Source organism: Ahaetulla prasina, chromosome 3 (genome assembly GCF_028640845.1).
Source record: "Ahaetulla prasina isolate Xishuangbanna chromosome 3, ASM2864084v1, whole genome shotgun sequence".
Classification (NCBI taxonomy): Eukaryota; Metazoa; Chordata; class Lepidosauria; order Squamata; family Colubridae; genus Ahaetulla; species Ahaetulla prasina.
The window spans coordinates 157,281,903-157,302,199 of NC_080541.1; the positions used below are offsets into that span (position 1 = coordinate 157,281,903).

The 20,297-nt window shown below is 38.8% G+C and overlaps 1 protein-coding gene across 1 annotated transcript in view; it reads right to left on the minus strand.

Annotated features, from left to right (window-relative positions):
• ST6GALNAC3 (ST6 N-acetylgalactosaminide alpha-2,6-sialyltransferase 3) overlaps nt 1–19,933 on the minus strand; it is a 367,526-nt gene extending 347,593 nt beyond the window's left edge. Inside the window, exon 1 of the mRNA XM_058177130.1 lies at nt 18,225–19,933. Coding sequence (XP_058033113.1) covers nt 18,225–18,242 — 18 coding nt within the window. The 5' untranslated portion in view covers nt 18,243–19,933. The remainder of the gene's footprint in view (nt 1–18,224) is intronic.
• Between the last annotated feature and the right edge of the window lie 364 nt (nt 19,934–20,297).

Below are 20,297 nucleotides of genomic sequence, written 5' to 3' on the forward strand. Positions count from 1 at the left end.
TGCTTTTCCAAATTAATTATCATATCTTGCCTACAGTTCCAAATACTCCAAAACTGCTAGCAGTACAGTACACCTTCATTTTTAAAAAAAATCCCCATTTAATCCCCAAAAAATTTCCATCCAGGGTTCTCCTGAAATAATAAATTCTTTGCATCAGTCAATCTAGACAAAACCTTTGAATTTATGTCAAATTATATTTAAGTAATTTCTTTCCATTTGCACCATTATATAATGGTTTAAACATTAATGTAGCCCGCATCAATAAGTATGAATGTCTCAGCACCTGCAAACCCCACATTTAATTTTTAGTGAGATGAAAAATAAAAAGGTATAACACAGAAAGCGAACATAACAGAACTTGAAAGCTTCTACATTCTTTCCCAGGGATGCAAAGCTGATTAAAAACAGCTAGCCAACACTGCATCTCATATGTTAATCTAGCCTGGCAACAGCACAAGAAACAACACACTCTATCAAATGAACATTCAGCATTTTCCAGACAATGTTTCGTTCCCTTTTATAGTTCATTATGTTCTTCAGCCCAATCATAGAAGTTTCATGTTAGAAAGCCAGGCGTAAAATATCATGATTTCACAGAAATAAAAACAAACAAACTTGTCAGTGGTTAACTGTAACCCAGGCTACACTATTGCTACACCACAGAGAGGGTCTCCTCAGGGTGCCGTCGGCTAGACAATGTCGACTGGCGATCCCCAGGGGGAGGGCCTTCTCTGTGGGGGCTCCAGCCCTCTGGAACGAGCTACCCCCAGGGATACGCCAACTCCCTGACCTCCGGGCCTTCCGGCGTGAGTTGAAGACTCTTTTATTACATTGTGCAGGACTGGCCTAATAGTTTTAATGGGGATTTTAATAGTTTTTTAGTATTTTCAGCCTATCTAAATTAATTCTTTTAAATCTGTTTTAATTTTTGTATCCGTTGTTCTTAGTTCTGTAAACCGCCCTGAGTCCTTCGGGATTAGGGCAGTATAGAAATTGAATAAACATAAACATATTGCCCAAATAAATTCTACATTATCAAGATTTTAGGATTTTTTAAAATCATATTCGAAATGATGATGTACAGAATAAATGCAACAAAGACACAACCACTTGGTGTCTGTTAACTTCTGCAAGACATTTTAAAGCATAATACTATATTAGTTGAGAAATAAAGTGTGTGTGTGTGTGTGTGTGTGTGTGTGTGTGTGTGTGTGAGAGAGAGAGAGAGAGAGAGAGAGAGAGAGAGAGAGAGAGAGAGAGATTTTTTTCAGGTTTTAGATGGGAATAGTGCACAACTAATAATCAAGCCACTCAATATAACTGACAGAGTTATAAAGTGAAGAAAATCTTTTAAAGTGAGAGCTTGAGTCTCACCTGCATATAGGGGTATTTTATTGCACAGATAAAGCTGACAAGACCTGGGATTTATAAATGGAGCACCTAGCCACTACATTACTTCTTTATTTATGTTTTACATGATCACTCAAAAGTAAGCCCATTGAACTTAACAGGGCAAAATGTAAACATTACCAAAGAAGTACATAGAGAAACTTTCATAAATGCATTGTATTTATACACATTCAGACGATACACTCAAAAAATTGTGTGAGTCATTCACCAAACTGGCTGGGATTTCTAGATCCTGCAATTCAGACACATCCACCAGATATCAGATTAGGGAAAGTAGACATAAGAAGGAAAGAAGGCATAAGAAGATAAAGCCTTTCATTTGAAATGAAGTATTATATTGTTTCTTTGATTTTATTTGCTATTTTTCTTAGGCCCACACAAGGTAAGGAAAAGTTTGTCAAATTGTCTATGCATCCGTGTGTGGAGACAGCCAGGAGCAGTTCAGAAAGCAGCTGTGCAACTCTAGAGCAGGGGTGTCAATGGGCCAGATATGTTACACTCTGGCCACGCCCACCCCTGGTTTAGCAAACAGGGGGAAAGTTGTGATAGGTCACGTGCTGATGTGTCGTTGCGAGTTTGACACCCCTGCTCTAGAGGAAACTAGAGGTAGTTGCTCTAATACAAAATATATGTTTGTCTATCCTTCCCATGTTGTGAAGCATCTTCTAAGCTTTTCTTCAATCCTGTGGCTCAGTTTTCAAGGTCACCCATGGGCAATGGGATATACAAAATATATATCTCTTTCATCTGCTTAGTTGCATCTGCATTTCAGATCTTATAGATTAGTTCCCTCCCTTCGTTCCACTGTTTTCTAACTGTGTTTGAGATTTCTAGGTTTAAAACAACACTTTATATGATGGTGTCTACCCAGTGTGTTCTTTTCTGGCTTTATTTTCTAGCATCTCCAACCACTGCTGGCATAATTGATTTTTCTAAGGAATTTGAATACATGATACGATCAAAATAAGACAGCTTTAGCTTGGTAATCTTAGCTTCCAGTAATATTTCTGTCTTGATACAACCTAAATCTTCTAGTTTGTTTGTTTTTTTTTGCAATTCAAAGACATCAGGGATTTTTTTTCAATTTTTTTTAAAATATCCAACTTTCACAACATGTAACGGAATGCATGTTCCTGGGGAGTCAGAAGCCCCCAATGGCTTAACAGTCAGAGAATGAAGCATATGAAGAATTCACTCTAATTGATCAAGTGGTTAAAAAGGGTGGCAGGAGTTTGTACTTATAGACTTGCAAGATTCTGTTACTGTAACCTTACAATAAATTAGAATTAAGTTTATCCAGCCATGTTCTTTGTTTAATTTACCCAGAAGGGTTGACATCACTCTTGCGAAAGTACAAATTTTCTACTCTCCATTGGTTAAAAGCTACAGCTTGCAAAACAGTCAAACAGACAGGAAACTTGTCATCACCTAGGGGTTAGTCATTCCATCTGGACATTTGATACTATTCTAAGTTGCCAACCTGCAAAACCATTCCACTCAATTTGCTGCTAACCTCAAAACAGTCTGAGCTGAAATAACAAGGCAAAGGTAGACACATTTCAAACCAGTGAATCTTTCTGACACTAAAGGGATTATGGTCATCATCCTGCAGAATGATTGAAAGACTTACATTATTAACACAAAATTCCAATATTTTCCCAATCGACCCCACTAATCGACCCCACTGATCATAGAACAGTTTTATGCTGGCAATCCAAAAATGCCACCATAAATGTCCATAAGAGATATAGGGAGATTTCAACACTAACATTGATAATAAAGAAGTAGGAAATTGTTGGTTGGGAGATTTGATGAAGGAGAAAGAAATATAATGGTGACACTTGCTGCAGTTTTATCAAGAAAATTGGTTGAGGACATGAGTATGTTCAACCCAAATGCTACTTGCGTATATACATTGCCAAATGGACTATACGGTTCCCATATCAATTATTTCATAAGCAGCCATTGATAGAAAACCACAGAGATCCTTATTAAGACTTTACTTGGATCATTAACTACTTGTAGCCAGAATGCAGTTTTAGTCTTGAAAACTCCCTTCATGAGCATTTGTAGTAGCACTTCTTGAACGTTTGCATAAAACTGTTCGTTTTATTCTTGAGGTGCATCTCTTATAGTTGTATTAAATACTTGGATGTTTTTGTGGACCAATCAGTAGATGTGTGGAGTGGTTTCACTGCTCTATTACAATCTAATAACCCTACATTATCCTATGATGTTAGTAATGAAATGCTTTTAAAATTTAGTATGCTGCAAAGATGATTACATGGAAAAGTATTTCTTACAATTGAGACAATTTAGAAACAAAAAGGAAGATGTTGACTTCTGATTTTGTTTTTGACCTATTGTATCAGGTAGAGAATCAGCTGTAACCAGCACACAAGAGACTTCACTTAATTGACTGAAACCTGAAAGACGTCTGGAGCAAGACATGGTCAGCAAGTATATTTCTTGGAGATCCCTCGTGGCGGGGTTAGTCAGTCATCTATCGACTTATCTTCTTTATCCCTCTGTCAACAATGAAAAATACTAGGACTCCACTGAATATTCCCCAGCATAATTGATTTGCAGCACATGCACAGGAAAAAGTAATATATGTATAAAAACCAGGCTCCTAAACTTCTGATGATTTTAGGGGACATTTTAATAATCAGAAATAGCAGCTCCATTAGAAGACATTTTTTAAGCTAGTAAATTAATTAGCCTTTATAAAGTTCATGGGAAATTGAATCCTGGATAGGATTGCCATTGTCATAGGACCTTTATGGTGGATTTAAAAAAATGCTTTCTAGCGCCTCCAACCACTGCTGGTATAATTGATTTTTCTAGGGAATCTGAATACACAATACGATCAATATAATACAGCTCTAGCTTGATACTCTTAGCTTCTCGTGATAAATCATCCCACCCCAAAACTACTCTACTTGAGAATCATTGATCTTTTTGAATCTTTATCTATTTATTTATTTTTTTATTTTTTTATTTATTATTTACATTTTTATACCGCCCTTCTCCGAAGACTCAGGGCGGTGTACAGCAGATAAAGCAACAATAATCCAGAAAAAAATTTAAAATACAGTACCAAATTTAAAAATCTAATTTAAACGCCGTATGTTAAAAATAGTTAAATAAGAAAATTACAGAAAGATAAAACCCCCTGTTAAAATGGCCAAGAGGCTTTGACAAAGTTCAATCAGGATTTAATAACTTTCTCATCACCTGACTCTAGAATATTCTAGAATATTACATAAAGTTGGCTAATTTTCTGGATACTGTTATGAAACAAGATAGTATGCCGAAAATTAGCCAACTTTATGGAGTATTCTAGAGTTTAAAGACATTTAAAGTCTTTCAATACAGTCATACACACTTAAAGATATTTAAATGAACTTTAAAAACAAATCAACACTAAGATTTCCAGGACAAACGTATTATAGGAAAACATAAAAGAAATAACAAAATATCACTTCTGTACTTCTCAATACAAGAATTCCAAGTTATACTCAGCAATTGATCGTGGACAATAATGCTTCCCACTCATAGGTGTGGTAAATCTTCATTTACTTACAGTTCCCAAACCTAAAGAAGATACTAAGAAGACCATGTCATGATTAAATCAGGCAGACGCAAGATGCCAACTCCACTACCTTATCTTTTCTGGCAACACTCTTATAATCCAGTGATATATATCCATAACATCAGGAGACAAATAGATTCTTCCATGTAATCTATGTCATCATCTGTCAACAATGTTCTGTTATCTTTTACATTCAACAGTGTCCATTTGTTATACAACTGATTAAGCCAATACAGAGATGTTTTCGAAAATGTCGTTTTTAGAAATATCAGAAATGACAAAATTCTGAAATATTTCCCTTTCCTGTTGCTATTTTTTTTAACCTTCCAGAACGTTCTGTGACTGAATTCAAGACAGTTATTCTTAAAGAAGTTGCAAAAATTATTTTCATTGATTCAAAGGGATTTCTTGGAATGAAAACTGTTTAAGAGTTATTATCACCTTCTATCTCTTTAAGAAGCTATAAAATATAATATTGTACCCAATAAATTATGTCACACTTTATTGCTTTTTGTATATGTGCATATGCATGCATCCACTGGTATGTATGTGTGTATGTATGCAGGCATACATATTTCTCTCTCAAAAGTAATTTTCATTGGAAGCAGTTTGGTTTCCTGCATGAATCTGGAAAATATCCTTAGTATGTACCTGCCTCATGAAAATGTTTTGTTCTCTCTGCTTTTTGAAAATGGAGTTTTGCTGCTGCTGCTAAATTCTTTGACATTCAATTTTATGCTCCAGAATTCATATTAAGATAATAGTTTTATTAGGTCAGCTGAAGGTCTACACTTTTCACATTCGCAAGCTTTTCAAGTGTCCAAAACTCTTCAGTAGGCAAAAAAAAGTTTAAATCTACAGAGAAGGAAATGAGGGCAGAAGAGGGGAAATGTGGCTAATATTCAACTCATAATAGGTTCCTACCTTAAAATTATTCTTCAGAGAACTAGTATGCAAACAGAGTTATTAGGTTGCATAAAATTCTCTGAGATTTAGGAAAAAGTCCAAAAATATAAAATCAGCTTTTATTCAAAAATATGTTTTAAAAATCTTTGTAATCAACAGAATGACAGTGTGGTAGATGGAAAAGAGATTAAGCAATCTTTCTTTTAATAAAGCAGCAGATAACTCAAGCTATCTGACCCATATAGTTACAGAATATTTTCTCCTACACTGGTAGCACTCGACTTTACAACCCCCAATTGAGCTCAAAATTTCTGTTGTTAAGCGACACATTTGTTAAGTGAAATTTTTTATGATCTTTCTTGCAAGTCGTTAAGGGAATCTGGCTTCTCCATTGACTTTGCTCGTCAGAAGGTTACCAAAAGTGATCACATGACCATCATAAATATGAGCCAAGAGTTTGAATTTTGATCACGTGACCATGGGGATGCTACAACAGTGGTAAGTGTAAAAAATGGTCATGTCACATTTTTCAGTGCCGTTATAACTTTGAACGGTCACTAAATAAAGTGTTGTAAGTTGAAAATGTAATAATAACTCTGGATCTGAGAGAGAGTGACACAATCACCCAGTGTGAATTTCCATGGCTGAAGCTGGACCTGGGCAGGTCTCTCCAGTCCTAATCCAACCCGTTAATGCTCTGGCTACATATAGATTCTCTGCAGTGCTTTATCTGGATAAAGCTTACTTTATAAATTATACTCAGATATAGTATATTTAGCAATCAGACATAGCCTTGAAAAGTTATGCTCTAGTTTTTAAGAGCTACAAAATTCTACACTGTTCTTGCATCAGTTGCACATAAAACAGCTATCTTATTGTAAAGCAATTATTCTTTTATTTGGATTAGGTTCATATAGCATCAATGTTCAAGTGCAAAAGATTCATTAATGAATTATTTAATTAAAAGTATTAATTAATTAAAATTACTTGTATTAATTAATTAATAAGAAATATTAGTGAGCACATAATAGAAATATATTTCTAGATTACGGTTCCCAGATATGGACTACAAATAACTAGTCAACCAGAAAATGATGGCAAAGAGATTCATAGTCTTTAACTTTTTGCTGCCATCTCACAGCCGTCCAAATTTTGCAACACACATCTGAGAAGCCTATTCTGGATTCTTAATTTAGTTCCTGCATTTCTAGAAATTTAAAATCAAAAATCTAATTTCACATAATAACTTGTATGTTGTATTTATGAAGGACTGACATCTCAGGAACAAAATAGGCAATGCTAACCTTGGAAAAGGAAGACCATTGTCTATGAAAAGTACCCTCATATCTAAATGATACCATGCCAGCTGGGTTTCTTTATGGTAGCATCATGGTAGGAGGGCAGAGATCGGCCGCAAGGCACCTCATGTGTGGGGTGCCACAGGGATCGGTTTTCTCGCCTCTCCTGTTCAACATCTACATGAAGCCGCTAGGTGAGATCATCCGTGGTTTTGGGGTGCAATGCCATCTGTATGCTGATGACACTCAGCTGTACATTTCCACCCCTAACCACCCCAACGAAGCCGTTGAAGTGATGTCCCAGTGTCTGGAGGCCGTGCGGGTCTGGATGGGGAAAAACAGGCTTCGACTCAACCCTTCCAAGACTGAGTGGCTGTGGATGCCGGCATCCCGGTACAGCCAGCTGATTCCATCGCTGACTGTTGGGGGCGAATCATTGGCCCCTAGGGAGAGGGTCCGCAACTTAGACGTTTTTCTGGATGTATGGTTGTCTTTAGAAGAGCATATGACGGCTGTCGCGAGGGGAGCTTTTTATCAGGTTCACCTGATACGCCAGTTGCGTCCCTTCCTAGACTGGGATTCTCTATGCACAGTCACTCATGCCCTTGTCACTTCCCGCCTGGACTACTGCAATGCTCTCTACATGGGGCTCCCCTTGAAGAGCACCAGGAGGCTCCAGCTGGTCCAGAATGCGGCTGCGCGGGTAATAGAGGGAGCAACACGATGCTCCCATGTGACACCTCTCCTGCGCAAGCTGCACTGGTTGCCGGTGGTCTTCCGGGTGCAATTCAAGGTGTTGATTATCACCTTTAAAACGCTCCATGGCATAGGACCGGGTTATCTACGGGACCGCCTACTGCCACCAATAGCCTCCCACCGACCTGTGTGCTCCCATAGGGAGGGCCTCCTCAGGGTGCCGTCAGTCAAACAATGTCGACTGGCGGCCCCCAGGGGGAGGGACTTCTCTGTGGGGGCTCCTGCCCTTTGGAATGAGCTGCCTCTGGGATTACGTCAACTCCCTGACCTCCGGACCCTCAAACGCGAGCTTTTTTGTTCCATCATACGGGGCTGGCCTAACGCAATTTTAATGTGGGGGTTTTATTAGGGTTTTATGACAGTGTTTAACTTATTTTGGCCAAATTAGAATCAGATTTTTAAAATGTTTTAATTTTTGTCTATGTTGTTTTACTGTTTTACTGTTTACTATGTTGTTTGCTGTAAACTGCCCTGAGTCCTTCAGGAGAAGAGTGGTATAGAAATTAAATAAATAAATAAATAAATAAACGGATTACTTTTGTTTTGACCAATACATTTTCAGAACAATTCACACTATGCAAGTGTTTAGTCAACATTTCTTTCTTTCCTTATTCTGATCAGGCTCCAAGACTGGAAAGCACCAGTGCTTATTTAAAAACAAAATGATAAGCTGTATCATGTTCCACCAAAAAGGCTATTATTCTCCTTAGAGATATTCTTTGCGAATGCAAAATACATACAATCAGATGAAGATCAATTATGTTAAAAAGTAGCAAGGAAGCATTACCTGATTGTAAAGGCAACTTCATACACTCTGCATCTTAAAAACATATACTTATAAACAGGCTGCACAAATTGTACATGACCAGTTCAAGAAACGATACTATATCTTTGTATCCACCACCTCACATCATCTTCAGACAGAAGTACCACTGGCAAAGGATTAAGGATTATTAAGGATGATTATATTAAGGATTAAGGAAGAATCCCCATACCTGCAGAGTACAGGTAATCCTCAATTTACAACAGTTCATTTAGTGACAGTTCAAAGTTACAATGGAACTGAAAGTGACATGGCCATTTTTCACACGAATGACCATTGCAACATCCCAATGACCATGTGATTTACATTCGGATGCTTGACTCACCTTTATGACGGTTGCTGTGTCCTGGAGTCACACGATCTCCTTTTGTGACCTCCTGACAAGCAAAGTCAATGGGGGAACCAGAGTCACTTAACAACCATGTTACTAATTTAAGAACTGCAGTGATTTGCTAACAAATGTGGTGAGAAAAGTTGTAAAATGGAGCAAATTTACCACACAAATTTCTCACTTAACGTCATAAATTTTGGGCTCAATTGTGGTCGTAAGTTGAAGACTACCTGTACCAGGTTACTTATCAAGCAGAATCTCATTTATCATCCATGTACAATGGCTCTCCAAAGCTATGGCAATTTGAATTGGCCATTAAAGGGCTTTATATTGCCTAGGGATCTGTAAGCACTTGGAAGGCAAACTTAACCCCATTTGTCACAATTATTTGTGCCCTATGCAGGCACTAATTGTTAGCCTGATGATTTTGAAGAGGCAGCAGAATACATCGCGAATCTTTCCACCAATAGAATATGTGATGGAAACACACGGCCCTTGAGAAGTTAGCATGAACTTGCACTGTATTTCATAAACTGATAATGCAAAAATAAATTCAACTTCCTTTAAAATTCCACAGCAGGGAAACCACCACAATAAACTATGGTATGCAAAACAGTCTATAGTCATTTCCTCCCCTCTCATTACATACCAGTTTCAGATTTGACAATGGAATGATTAATGGTCATAGAAAAAAACCACCACCACTTTATTACCATACAACCTTCCCCTCGTTTTGAATCTGTATATTACGATATTGTACATACATTAAAAATGGACAAAGTTCAAAGTATAACAGAGTTTTCATCCTTTTGATGAAGGCATCATGGCCTGTGGACATTTCTGCAAGTAACTTGTTCTGGAAGTTTGGCAGAGCCAAACTGAGAATTTTCTAGCTTGCTGACTCTTACTTTCTACCATAGTCAACGTCTGCTGCATTCTGTTCTAAGTGCTTATCAGTTTGAATTTTAAACCATGTAATAGTTTGACTTCTGAAATCCTACCAAACTTTCCTATCCTTATTTTGTAATACCTTTTCAAGCACGCAGTCCCCCACATTTGAAATTTGGAATACGTCTCTTGTTTAATAAGCCAGAATGTGAGTGTATTACTCTGTCTTTATCTCATCAGAGTTGGCTCAAAAGTTCTTTTTTTTTAATTTGCATTTATATCCCGCCCTTCTCCGAAGACTCAGGGCGGCTTACACTATGTTAGCAATAGTCTTCATTCTATTTGTATATTTATATACAAAGTCAATTTATTGCCCCCAACAATCTGGGTCCTCATTTTACCTACCTTATAAAGGATGGAAGGCTGAGTCAACCTTGGGCCTGGTGGGACTAGAACCTGCAGTAATTGCAGGCAGCTGCTGTTAATAACAGACTGCATTAGCAGTCTGAGCCACGGAAGCCCCTTTTGATTTGAGATAGCTTTATTTCAAGGCAGTATTAAAAAAAATGACACAATAAAAACACATGAGACAACAGTCAAAGAAAACACAGAAAGAAAGATTTTATATCCCTCTTTCGCCAGTCAGAAACATCCATGGATGTTGATGTTCCATTCCATGGGATAAACTACCTTATACAGCCTTATCTCCCTGAAGATTGATCAGGGCAAGTCTATCTTATCTTCTATTCGGTCATGCCAAGAATGAGAGCATCTGTGGTTAAGAAGTATTTGTTTATGCCAAGTGATGATGAGTCCATGTCAGAATGAAGGTGTATCTATTTCCCAAGGGCGTTTTGATTAATAATGAGAAAGATCATTGTTTGAATCATTACTGTCTTTTCACTTCCCTAAATACTCAAACAATAGTTACAGATAAGTACGAATGTACAAGAATATCTAGAGCACTGGTCACAAAACCAGTGGTGGTCTGCAAGAAAATTTTGGTGGTCTGCAGAAAAATTATTTGCATTTTTTTATATTGCACTAAATATTATTTATCTTTTTTAAAAAAAATCATATTAGTGGTCCGCGGGCTTTAAAATTATGAACTTAGTGGTCCTTAAGGTCCAAAAGGTTGGTGACTCCTGATCTAGAGGGTGATATGGTTCTTTTTCTCTAGTTTCAAGAGCCATAAGATCTAGTTCCCCAAACTGGATGCAACACCAAATTCATTTATTTCTATTTATACCATCTTCACATTAGCCATGGGGGAAAATAATACAGTACAAAAGGGGGACTCAAGACTTTGTCTAATCTCTTTGTATCTAATGCAGTCTGACGCCATGCGAAAGGTCAGTTTTGCCATTGCATTCTTTTCTTGCATTTAAAACAATGAATTTAATATACTGGTGATATATATGTATACATTTATAATGAGAGGTCAAATGAGAGGGAGGCATGTAACTTGGGGCCTAGGTACTTACAGGACCGCCTGCTGTTACCTCATGCCTCCCACCGACCCATACGCTCGCACAGAGAGGGACTTCTCAGGGTGCCGTCCACCAAACAATGTCGGCTGGCGGCCCCCAGGGGAAGATCCTTCTCTGTGGGGGCTCCTACTCTCTGGAATGAACTTCCCCCTGGTTTACGCCAAATATCTGACCTTCGGACCTTTCGCCGCGAATTGAAAACATACTTGTTTGTTCGCGCGGGGCTTTCTTAGACTGTTTAGATTTTGAATTTAAATTTTATTTAAGTTTTAAATTGGGGTTTTTAGATTTTAAATATTTTAATTTTTCGGCCAAATTGTATAATAAGTTTTTTAATTTAGTTTTAATTGTACATTGTTTATTTTTATCATGGCTGTACACCGCCCTGAGTCCTTCGGGAGAAGGGCGGTCTAGAAATCTAATAAAATAAATAATAAATAAAATAAATAATAATAATAAACTATTGTTTTAAAAATAATTCAAATCAGACACCAATATTTGTAGTGTGTGCCTTCAATTAAACTGATTTGGCAAGGCTTTGTTGCAAGCATCTCCATCACAGTCCACAAGCAAATGCTGTTATACAGTGACCTTTGCAAACATTTCCCAATAAATATTTATAAAATGCAAGTTAAGAAATATAACACTGTATCCAATTTCATATAGTTATTACATACTTATGATTTATTTTATTTATTTATTTATTATTTTAACTTCTATACCGCCCTTCTCCCAAAGGACTCAGGGCAGTTTACAGCAAAGTAAAAAGCTAGAATACAAAAATTAAAACATTGTTTGTACAGTGACTGAGATTAAATTGATTTTGAACTTAATAACAGCAGCAAGGCTGTTGATTGGACAATATTGGAAGAAAACAGAGTTACCTACAATAGAAGAATGGATATTGAAAGTTACTAATTTGGCTGAGATGGCCAAAATCTCAGCCTTTCTGAAAGACAATACGCAGGAAAGATATCTAACTGAATGGAAAAAATGGATTGATTATTTACAAAAGAGATATCAGATTAAGAGATATCAGATTGCCTTTGAATAATTAGGATGTATTATTTTATATAATGGGGGGGTTAGGAAATGAAAAGATTTGGATGAGGTTAATTGGATTAGAAGGGAAAATTTTACTCTATGTTTGGTTTATGTATAACAATACCTTGTGATTGACCCGGGAAGCCGGGGGTGAAGGAGGGAGGAAGGGGTTTTGTGGGGGAGGGGGGGAAAGGGGGAAAAATGTTTTTGTTTGTTAAAACTTTTTCAATTAAAAAAAAATTAAAACATTGTTAAAAAACTGATTCAATTTAGCTAGGAATAATTAAAACTCTAATAAAACTCTGATAAAAACCCCCATTAAAATTATTATTAGGCCAGCCCTGCGCGGTGAAACAAAAATGTCTTGAGCTCGCGTCGAAAGGTCCGGAGGTCAGGGAGTCGACGAATCCCTGGAGGCAGCTCGTTCCAGAGGGCGGGAGCTCCCACAGAGAAGGCCCTCCCCCTGGGGGTCACCAGTCGACATTGTCTGACCGACGGCACCCTGAGGAGACCCTCCCTATGGGAGCACACTGGTCGACAGGACGCAATCGGTGGCAGCAGGCGGTCTCTTAAATAACCCGGTCCTAAGCCATGGAGCGCTTTAAAGGTAGTAACCAACACCTTGAATTGCACCCGGAAGACCACTGGCAACCAGTGCAGCTTGCGCAGGAGAGGTGTTACATGGGAGCCTCGAGTTGCTCCCTCTACTACCCACGCAGCCGCATTCTGGACCAGTTGGAGCCTCCGGGTGCTCTTCAAGGGGAGCCCCATGTAGAGAGCATTGCAGTAGTCCAGGCGGGAAGTGACGAGGGCATGAGTGACCGTGCATAAGGAATACCGGTCTAGAAAAGACGCAACTGGCGTATCAGGCGAACCTGATAAAAAGCTCCCCTGGCAACAGCCGTCATATGCTCTTCTAAAGACAGCCGTACATCCAGGAGGACACCTAGATTGCGGACCCTTTCCATGGGGGCCAATGTCTCGCCCCCTACAGTCAGCGATGGAGTCAGCTGACTGTACCGGGAAGCCGGCATCCACAGCCACTCAGATTATATATATGCTTATATATCGTATAGTTATTTCATGCTTATGCATAACATATACTGTTATGCAGTGGTGGGATTCAGCCAGTTCGCACCACTTCGGGAGAACCAGTTGATAACTTTCTGAGCAGTTTGGCAAACTGGTTGTTGGAAGAAATCATTAGGGCAGAGAACAGGTTGTTAAATTACTTGAATCCCACCACTGCTGTTATGACAAATAAATAAATAAAAAATTGGCCATTAGAGGGGTTTGGCTTCTGAATTTACAGGAATGAAGTCCTGTAAACCTTATATGTGCTATCATCATCCTGAATTATGTAAATATTAAGAAACAGCATTCACATGAAATTATAAAGTTGTGGTACAGTTTTGATTGTCTGACAAATTCAAGGTCAAGGATTGTGTCAAATATTTTATTGTGATCATAGTTTAAAGGAGAATTTGCTGAAAATTACTCGCTCCACACTTGTCAACTCACTGGACACAATTCAGAGATCTGGAGGCAGACATTAAAAAAAATCAGGAAAAAATGCAATAGCATGTTTCAGTACTGTTTAATTAAATGGCAAGTGGTGTTTAATTTATTTTGCAGAAAATTGTCATTGAAGTCTGTCTTGATTTTGTTCTATGTTCTGAAACTGTTGTCTTCTGTGTTATTTTTTAGTTACCTTGAATTGAGCAGAAAAGTGGGACAGAAATTAAAAATAAGCCAATCATTGACACAATTCAGAGATTGACTACAGTGTCTGCAAAGTATAGGTAGGCCTCAACCGCAATTGGGATCTGAATTTTCACTGCTAAGCATTAATTGAGTCAGCAGCAGATTGCGCCCAATTTTATGACTTTTTTGCTGTGGTTGTTAATAAAATCACAGGATCGTTAAGCAAATCTGGCTTCCCTCAATGGTTGTAAATCAAGGATTACTTACAGCTGATTATTTCTCAGATTTGTCATACAGGAGTAGAAACACAAGTCCGATATAACTGTTACCAAGAAAATTTCACAGCGATCATGAGCAGTCAAGCTCAAAATAAGAGAGGTTTTACTTAGCTTTTTAGATAGATCATCTGGACTCTCCTTCTTCCCTTCCAATAACAATGTCTAATGGGAATTACAATCATTCGCCTATAAGAGGTGGGCCTGACTAGATCTTCCTGTCCCAAAGGCAGCATTATTTGTCTCACTGAAGTAAAGAAATTACACAATTTGATTGGAAAAGGTGTTTTATGCTATATTTGCAGCCTGCACCAGCATGTCCAGTAACTACTGGTGGAGAAGACAACTGGAGTGGCATAAAACATTAAGGCAGTTTTGCTCTGATCTTTAAGAGGACCTCACTCAAAGCATCATCCGTCCGCCATCACTCCTTTGATCCTCTTCAGAACCTTAACATTTATAGCTAAACATTTCCTTTCCTTTCATCACTGTTTATTAATAATGTTAATTCATTCAGCTGGCTTCTCTAATTGAAAAGTTTTAAAGAAACTTAAGAGTCACCAAGCATAGCTTAGTTCCATTCATGCTCAACATTCACCCGTGAACCCAAATTGGAGGTCAAAATTTCAGTTAGGTCAAAACTGACATACAGTACGTAATACATTTATTGGGTGCCATTGAATCAATGTTGACTCCTGGTCATTGCCTACACTAATCCCTGCAGTTTTCATGGGAAGATTTAGGAAATGGCCTTCTTCCTCAGCTGAGAGAAATAACAAGGGTTCTGTTGCAAAGAAAAATCCATTTATGAAAACTTAAAAGGTTAGATTATCAGAAGATCTTGATACAAATGAGACTCGTCTAGTTACAGAATTTGATTGCTGTGTAAGAAGTTTTGCTGGACTTGTAGAACTTACTTTCTGATAAAACTGATCTCCCAATATCTCTTCTTTTTTAAAATGTTATATCTTTCTACATTAACAAGATTAGCTAACTAATATCTTTCGTTAACAAGTCCAACTTATTGTTTTCCTCTTCTTTTATAATCTAGAAAACATATGGACACAACGTTTGGGAGAGGCCAGACCTCAATGGAAGGAGGTAGGCTAATTTATAATTAATTAAATCTGTGAACAGGCTTCATATTTTAAAATTCAAATGTAATATATAAGGATTAGGAAAGAGACATAATTAGAGAAATGCTGTTTATCTTTAAAAAATACTGGTGTCTAGTTTTTACTACATTTAAAAGTTCTCAAAGTATTGACTCTGGAAATACTCATCATACCATTCATCTAGGCAATATTAAACACATTGAAGCATAAATGGTTTAAGCATGGAATCTGAGCTCTACCCTAGAGAGAGGTGGAGGTTAAAAGAACTAAACAAAATTTTCTTCTTATTGTAGTATATGGTTTTCTTATGGGGGAGGAAGTCCACTGAAATCAATGGCTGAATAAACAGAAGTGTCTGGGAATGCTGAAATGATAGCCTGATCTTAGATTAAGGTTACTACATTTGAGATTATGTAGATTATTATGTAGATATTATTAGTATGATTAATTTTATTGCCTTGAATGAAATGTACTGATTTATCTTATCATTTCAAATGCTGAACTATTTGGGTTGGGACCCTTTTGTGAACCTTGGATGGCCCTCCTAAAGTAAGGAGTTTTAGAAATACAGTTTGCCAAGAATTTGTTGCAATGGAGTCTTGCCCAAGTAGACTCAATGCAGAGAGAAATCTTCTGGTTAATCCCAAACAGTGGATTCTAAATTATTGAAGTATATTATTGATGAAGAGGTTATATCTAAAGGTGGAAAATCCAAGTTTAATCACTAAATTTAACCAAGCTGGGAAACTCCAGCTAAACTAAGGCTGTCAAAATCAGGAAGCCAATCAGAGGGGTGCAAAGTAATACTGTACAGAAAACTCTCAACTCTTTGCTGCCATTTAGTGGTCTTCTAGTTTTTGCAGCCCAGATCTGGTAGTCAAGTGGTGTGTCTCCCCATAAACAGAGCAGTGTTTTGCAATGGGACAACTCTGCATCCCAAGCAATAGTTGTTTACAGTCAATTTGTAACCACCCACCAAAAAAAGGCTGAAGGAGAATCCTAAAATGTAACCTCCCCCAAAAATCTGTAAGAAAATGGATTGAGGATCATTCTAATACAACCTCTCACAACCCATCAAAGTAACTTACAAAAACACAGGGAACCAAAAAATAGAATTGGGGTCACTAAAAGCACCAGATAATGTTTTGTTGCAGATTAGCTTGCATTTGCTAAGCAGGACTGCTATAAAGTGGGCCTCTCTGAACTCTCTGATGGCCTGTGAAAATAAGACACTCCATTCATCATATGAATCTAGTGGCCAACAAAACTTTCCTGGTATTAAAACATGTCCATATCTGGAAGAGAAAACTTTTGAATTTCAACTTATATTTAATTCAACCAACAATTCTCCTTAATGGAATCCAAAGCTTTGTGTAGGAAACTCTAAAGACTGATCAAGAAATCTGCTTTTGTTAGGTCCACCTCAGCTCGGTGTGCTGGGTGAAAACTACTGGGAGTAATGCAAAGGCAGGAAAGGCCCCAAAGTACAGGACTCAGATCCTTTTATGCTTTTTAACATGAGATCTGGAAGGAGAGATGGAGCACTTCTAATGCTGATTTTCTGTCTTTTTTCTTTTTTTAAAAAAATAAATGTTTCCCTTTGGTTTGCCCTTCCTCTGTTGTTTCTTGGTTTCCTTCTACCCAATTCAACTCCTTCTGGGGTGCCAACCTATTGCTGACCTAAATATACATTGTGAGCACGTGTATATACACACACATATATATAATTAATATATAAATATATATATGAGAGAGAGAGAGAGAGAGAGAGAGAGAGAGAGTCCAAAAGCAAGAGACGGTGGAAACAAAGGGATGATGATAGTGAAGCGGGAAAGATTTTGGTTATGGTTCGTTTCTCTCCTTCTGGAAGGGAGGAGGACAGAAGAAAAACCAGAGGTTGCGGAGGACGCCAGCCTCCGACGACGAGTAAGGGACACGTTTTGGTTTCTGCTGAAATCGAGACGGGAGGAGGGACGGAGGGGGTGGGGGAAGAGAAATAAATGTGCGTTGTGTGCGCGCTTCTGGAGCAACTTGTACATCTGAAAACAGCGCGAGATTCGCGCCAGAGATTCCCAAAAAGGACGAGAAAGGACGAAATCCTCTCTCCCCCCCCCCAATCCCCCACCATCACCACGGATCCTCAAGGCTGCCTGGCCGGGGTAAGGTTATGCCTGGAAGAAATCGGCCGGCGGGTTTTGTTTTGTTTGTTTCTTTTCCTCCCCGTCTCCTCCTGCCGCATTCCGTGCTTTTCTTTCTTTTTGCCCCCTTCTTTCTTTCCCATCCCCGCTAGAGCTGGAGATCGCAGTAGCGACGGCGAGAAGGAAGCGAAGAAGAGCAGCGAGAAAGGAGAGAGAGGGATCGGCGGCGGCGGCGACTACTGAGAACCTCTCGGCATTTTTTCCAGCGGGGGTTGCTTTGGTCGGGGAGAAGCAGCACCCCGGGGAAAAAAAAATCAAGATATTTTCCGATTCAAATGCAGCCGGGGTGCGTGTGGGATGGGGTGTCACCACGGCCCTGAGAAGCTTTGCGTTATGATTATCATTCTCTCTTTCCTTTTTGGAACAATCCAAGCAACAGATAGAGATTTACCTTCAAAATGCAGGCCATGTTCTATCCTTCCTTAACCCTTCCCTCCACCCCTCAAAGCAGCAGAGATCTGCTTCGGGAGTAAGAGATCCAACTCTCGGAGGCAGGAGACTGAAAGAACCGCCGGGGCTGCTGCCTCCGCTTACATTCCGGGAGATCCCAGCACATAAGGACTCGCACCATTCCGCGATCCGTTAGTCATGTTGGCTTCTCTTTTTCCCCCCTTCATGCTCCGTTCGTTCCTCCCCATCAGCTTCTGCCACTGGCTGGGAGCCAACTCCGTACCACCCACCCCCCTTCGTTCACGTGACTGATCTGGGCTCTTTCCACCGCCCCACCCACCCCCGGCTAGTTTTCTTCTCCTCCTTTTTCTTTTTCTTCTTCTTCTTCTTTTCGTTTTCTTTTTAAGAAGGAAGCGATCGGGTGCTTCTTCTCCTTCTCCTCCTCCTCCTCCTCTTCCTCCTGCTGATCGCGACGGTATGCCAAAGAAAACTTTTATGCCCGAAGATGCGGCGCGGTTTGGAAGAGACTTTTGGGGTGGGTGGAATAAGAGGCGAGAGAAAGTTACTTTTTCCCTACCGTCCCGATTTTTAAAAAGAAAACTGATCGGGAATCTCAGGCGCAGAAAGGCTGGATTAGAGCTGGTAGAAGAAGTTCTTACAAGCCCTTCCCCTGCCATCCTTATCTACCAACATTAATAACGGAGAGAAAGATCTCCTATACCCCGCTGTACTCACTCTCTCTCTCTCTCTCTCTCTTTCTTTCACCCACCTCCTTCCACTTATGACTGCGATTGTAACTTTGTTGCTTGTATCCTTACGATTTATAATGATATTGATTGGTTCCTGATTGCTTATTTGTACCCTATTTTTTTTAAATTTACATTTATATCCCGCCTTTTTCCGAAGACTCAGGGCGGCTTACAGTGTATAAGGCATGACGATCATTAAGTGTTGTACTTTAGAATTCTTGATGAACCTATCTTAGAATTCTTGATGAACCTATCTTTTCTTTTATGTACACTGAGAGCATATTCACCAAGACAAATTCCTTGTGTGTCCAATCACACTTGGCCAATAAAAAATTCTATTCTATTCTATTCTATTCTATTCTATTCTTTCTCTTTCCTTTTGTCTGAAATTTGGAGGTGAAAAGAGCGGCCTACCTTACACATAATCCACAGGATCGCATTGTGGCTTGGTCTACTTGTTGCTGTCTTTGGGACCCTTCCCTACTTGCATCTATAACCCATCCACCCCCCACAAGTGATGTCCCTGCAGCATTTTTTCCTCCTATGCTGCCTGATATGACTTCTACCTGGCCATTAGACAGACTAAATGGGTCTTAACATGTTAGTTGGGATTTTATGGGCTTTTTGACAATAGAGTGTGGATGCAGGTTTACTAGTCTTCTCGAATAAGGTAGTCCTAGACTTACAACCATTCCTTTAGTGAAGCCCCCTCCCCAGATTAAACTATTCTTTATTCTCAATATTAAAAAAAGAGGCAGAATATTATATTTCCCCAAAAGAAAAATGTAGAAACATGTACTTAAAAGGTAGAAATTGAGAAATCTAGTAAATAATAATAATAATAATAATAATAAAAAGAAAGCAGCCGCAGTCTTCCTGCATATGGAAAACAGCCTCAAGCAGAAGAGCTGGTCTTTTGGAATGGAGATTATGTATCCCCGTTCAGGAAGACTGGACCAATCTATTCATACACAAACCTGCACAGAAGATTGGAGCTGATGGGAATTGAAATCTACATTCCCCCACCCAAATTTTAAGGACAGGACATGACCTTTAGGACATAATAGGATTTACCCATCACCATTAGAACAGCAAAAGACACAAGGCTCACTACATTTACAATTCCCTGGACCATCTCAAACACAAAACTCCAGAACCCTATAAGATTCACTCACTCAGCTATTTTGTCAGCCATCCCAGAAACATGCTGCTGTCACTGAAGTTTCTGGAAACCAAAATAAACACCTTGTAATTAGGCTCCATTGATTGCTTTTTTCCTCCCAGCTTGGAACTGGTCTGGATTTTTCTTCCTACAGACTGTTTGA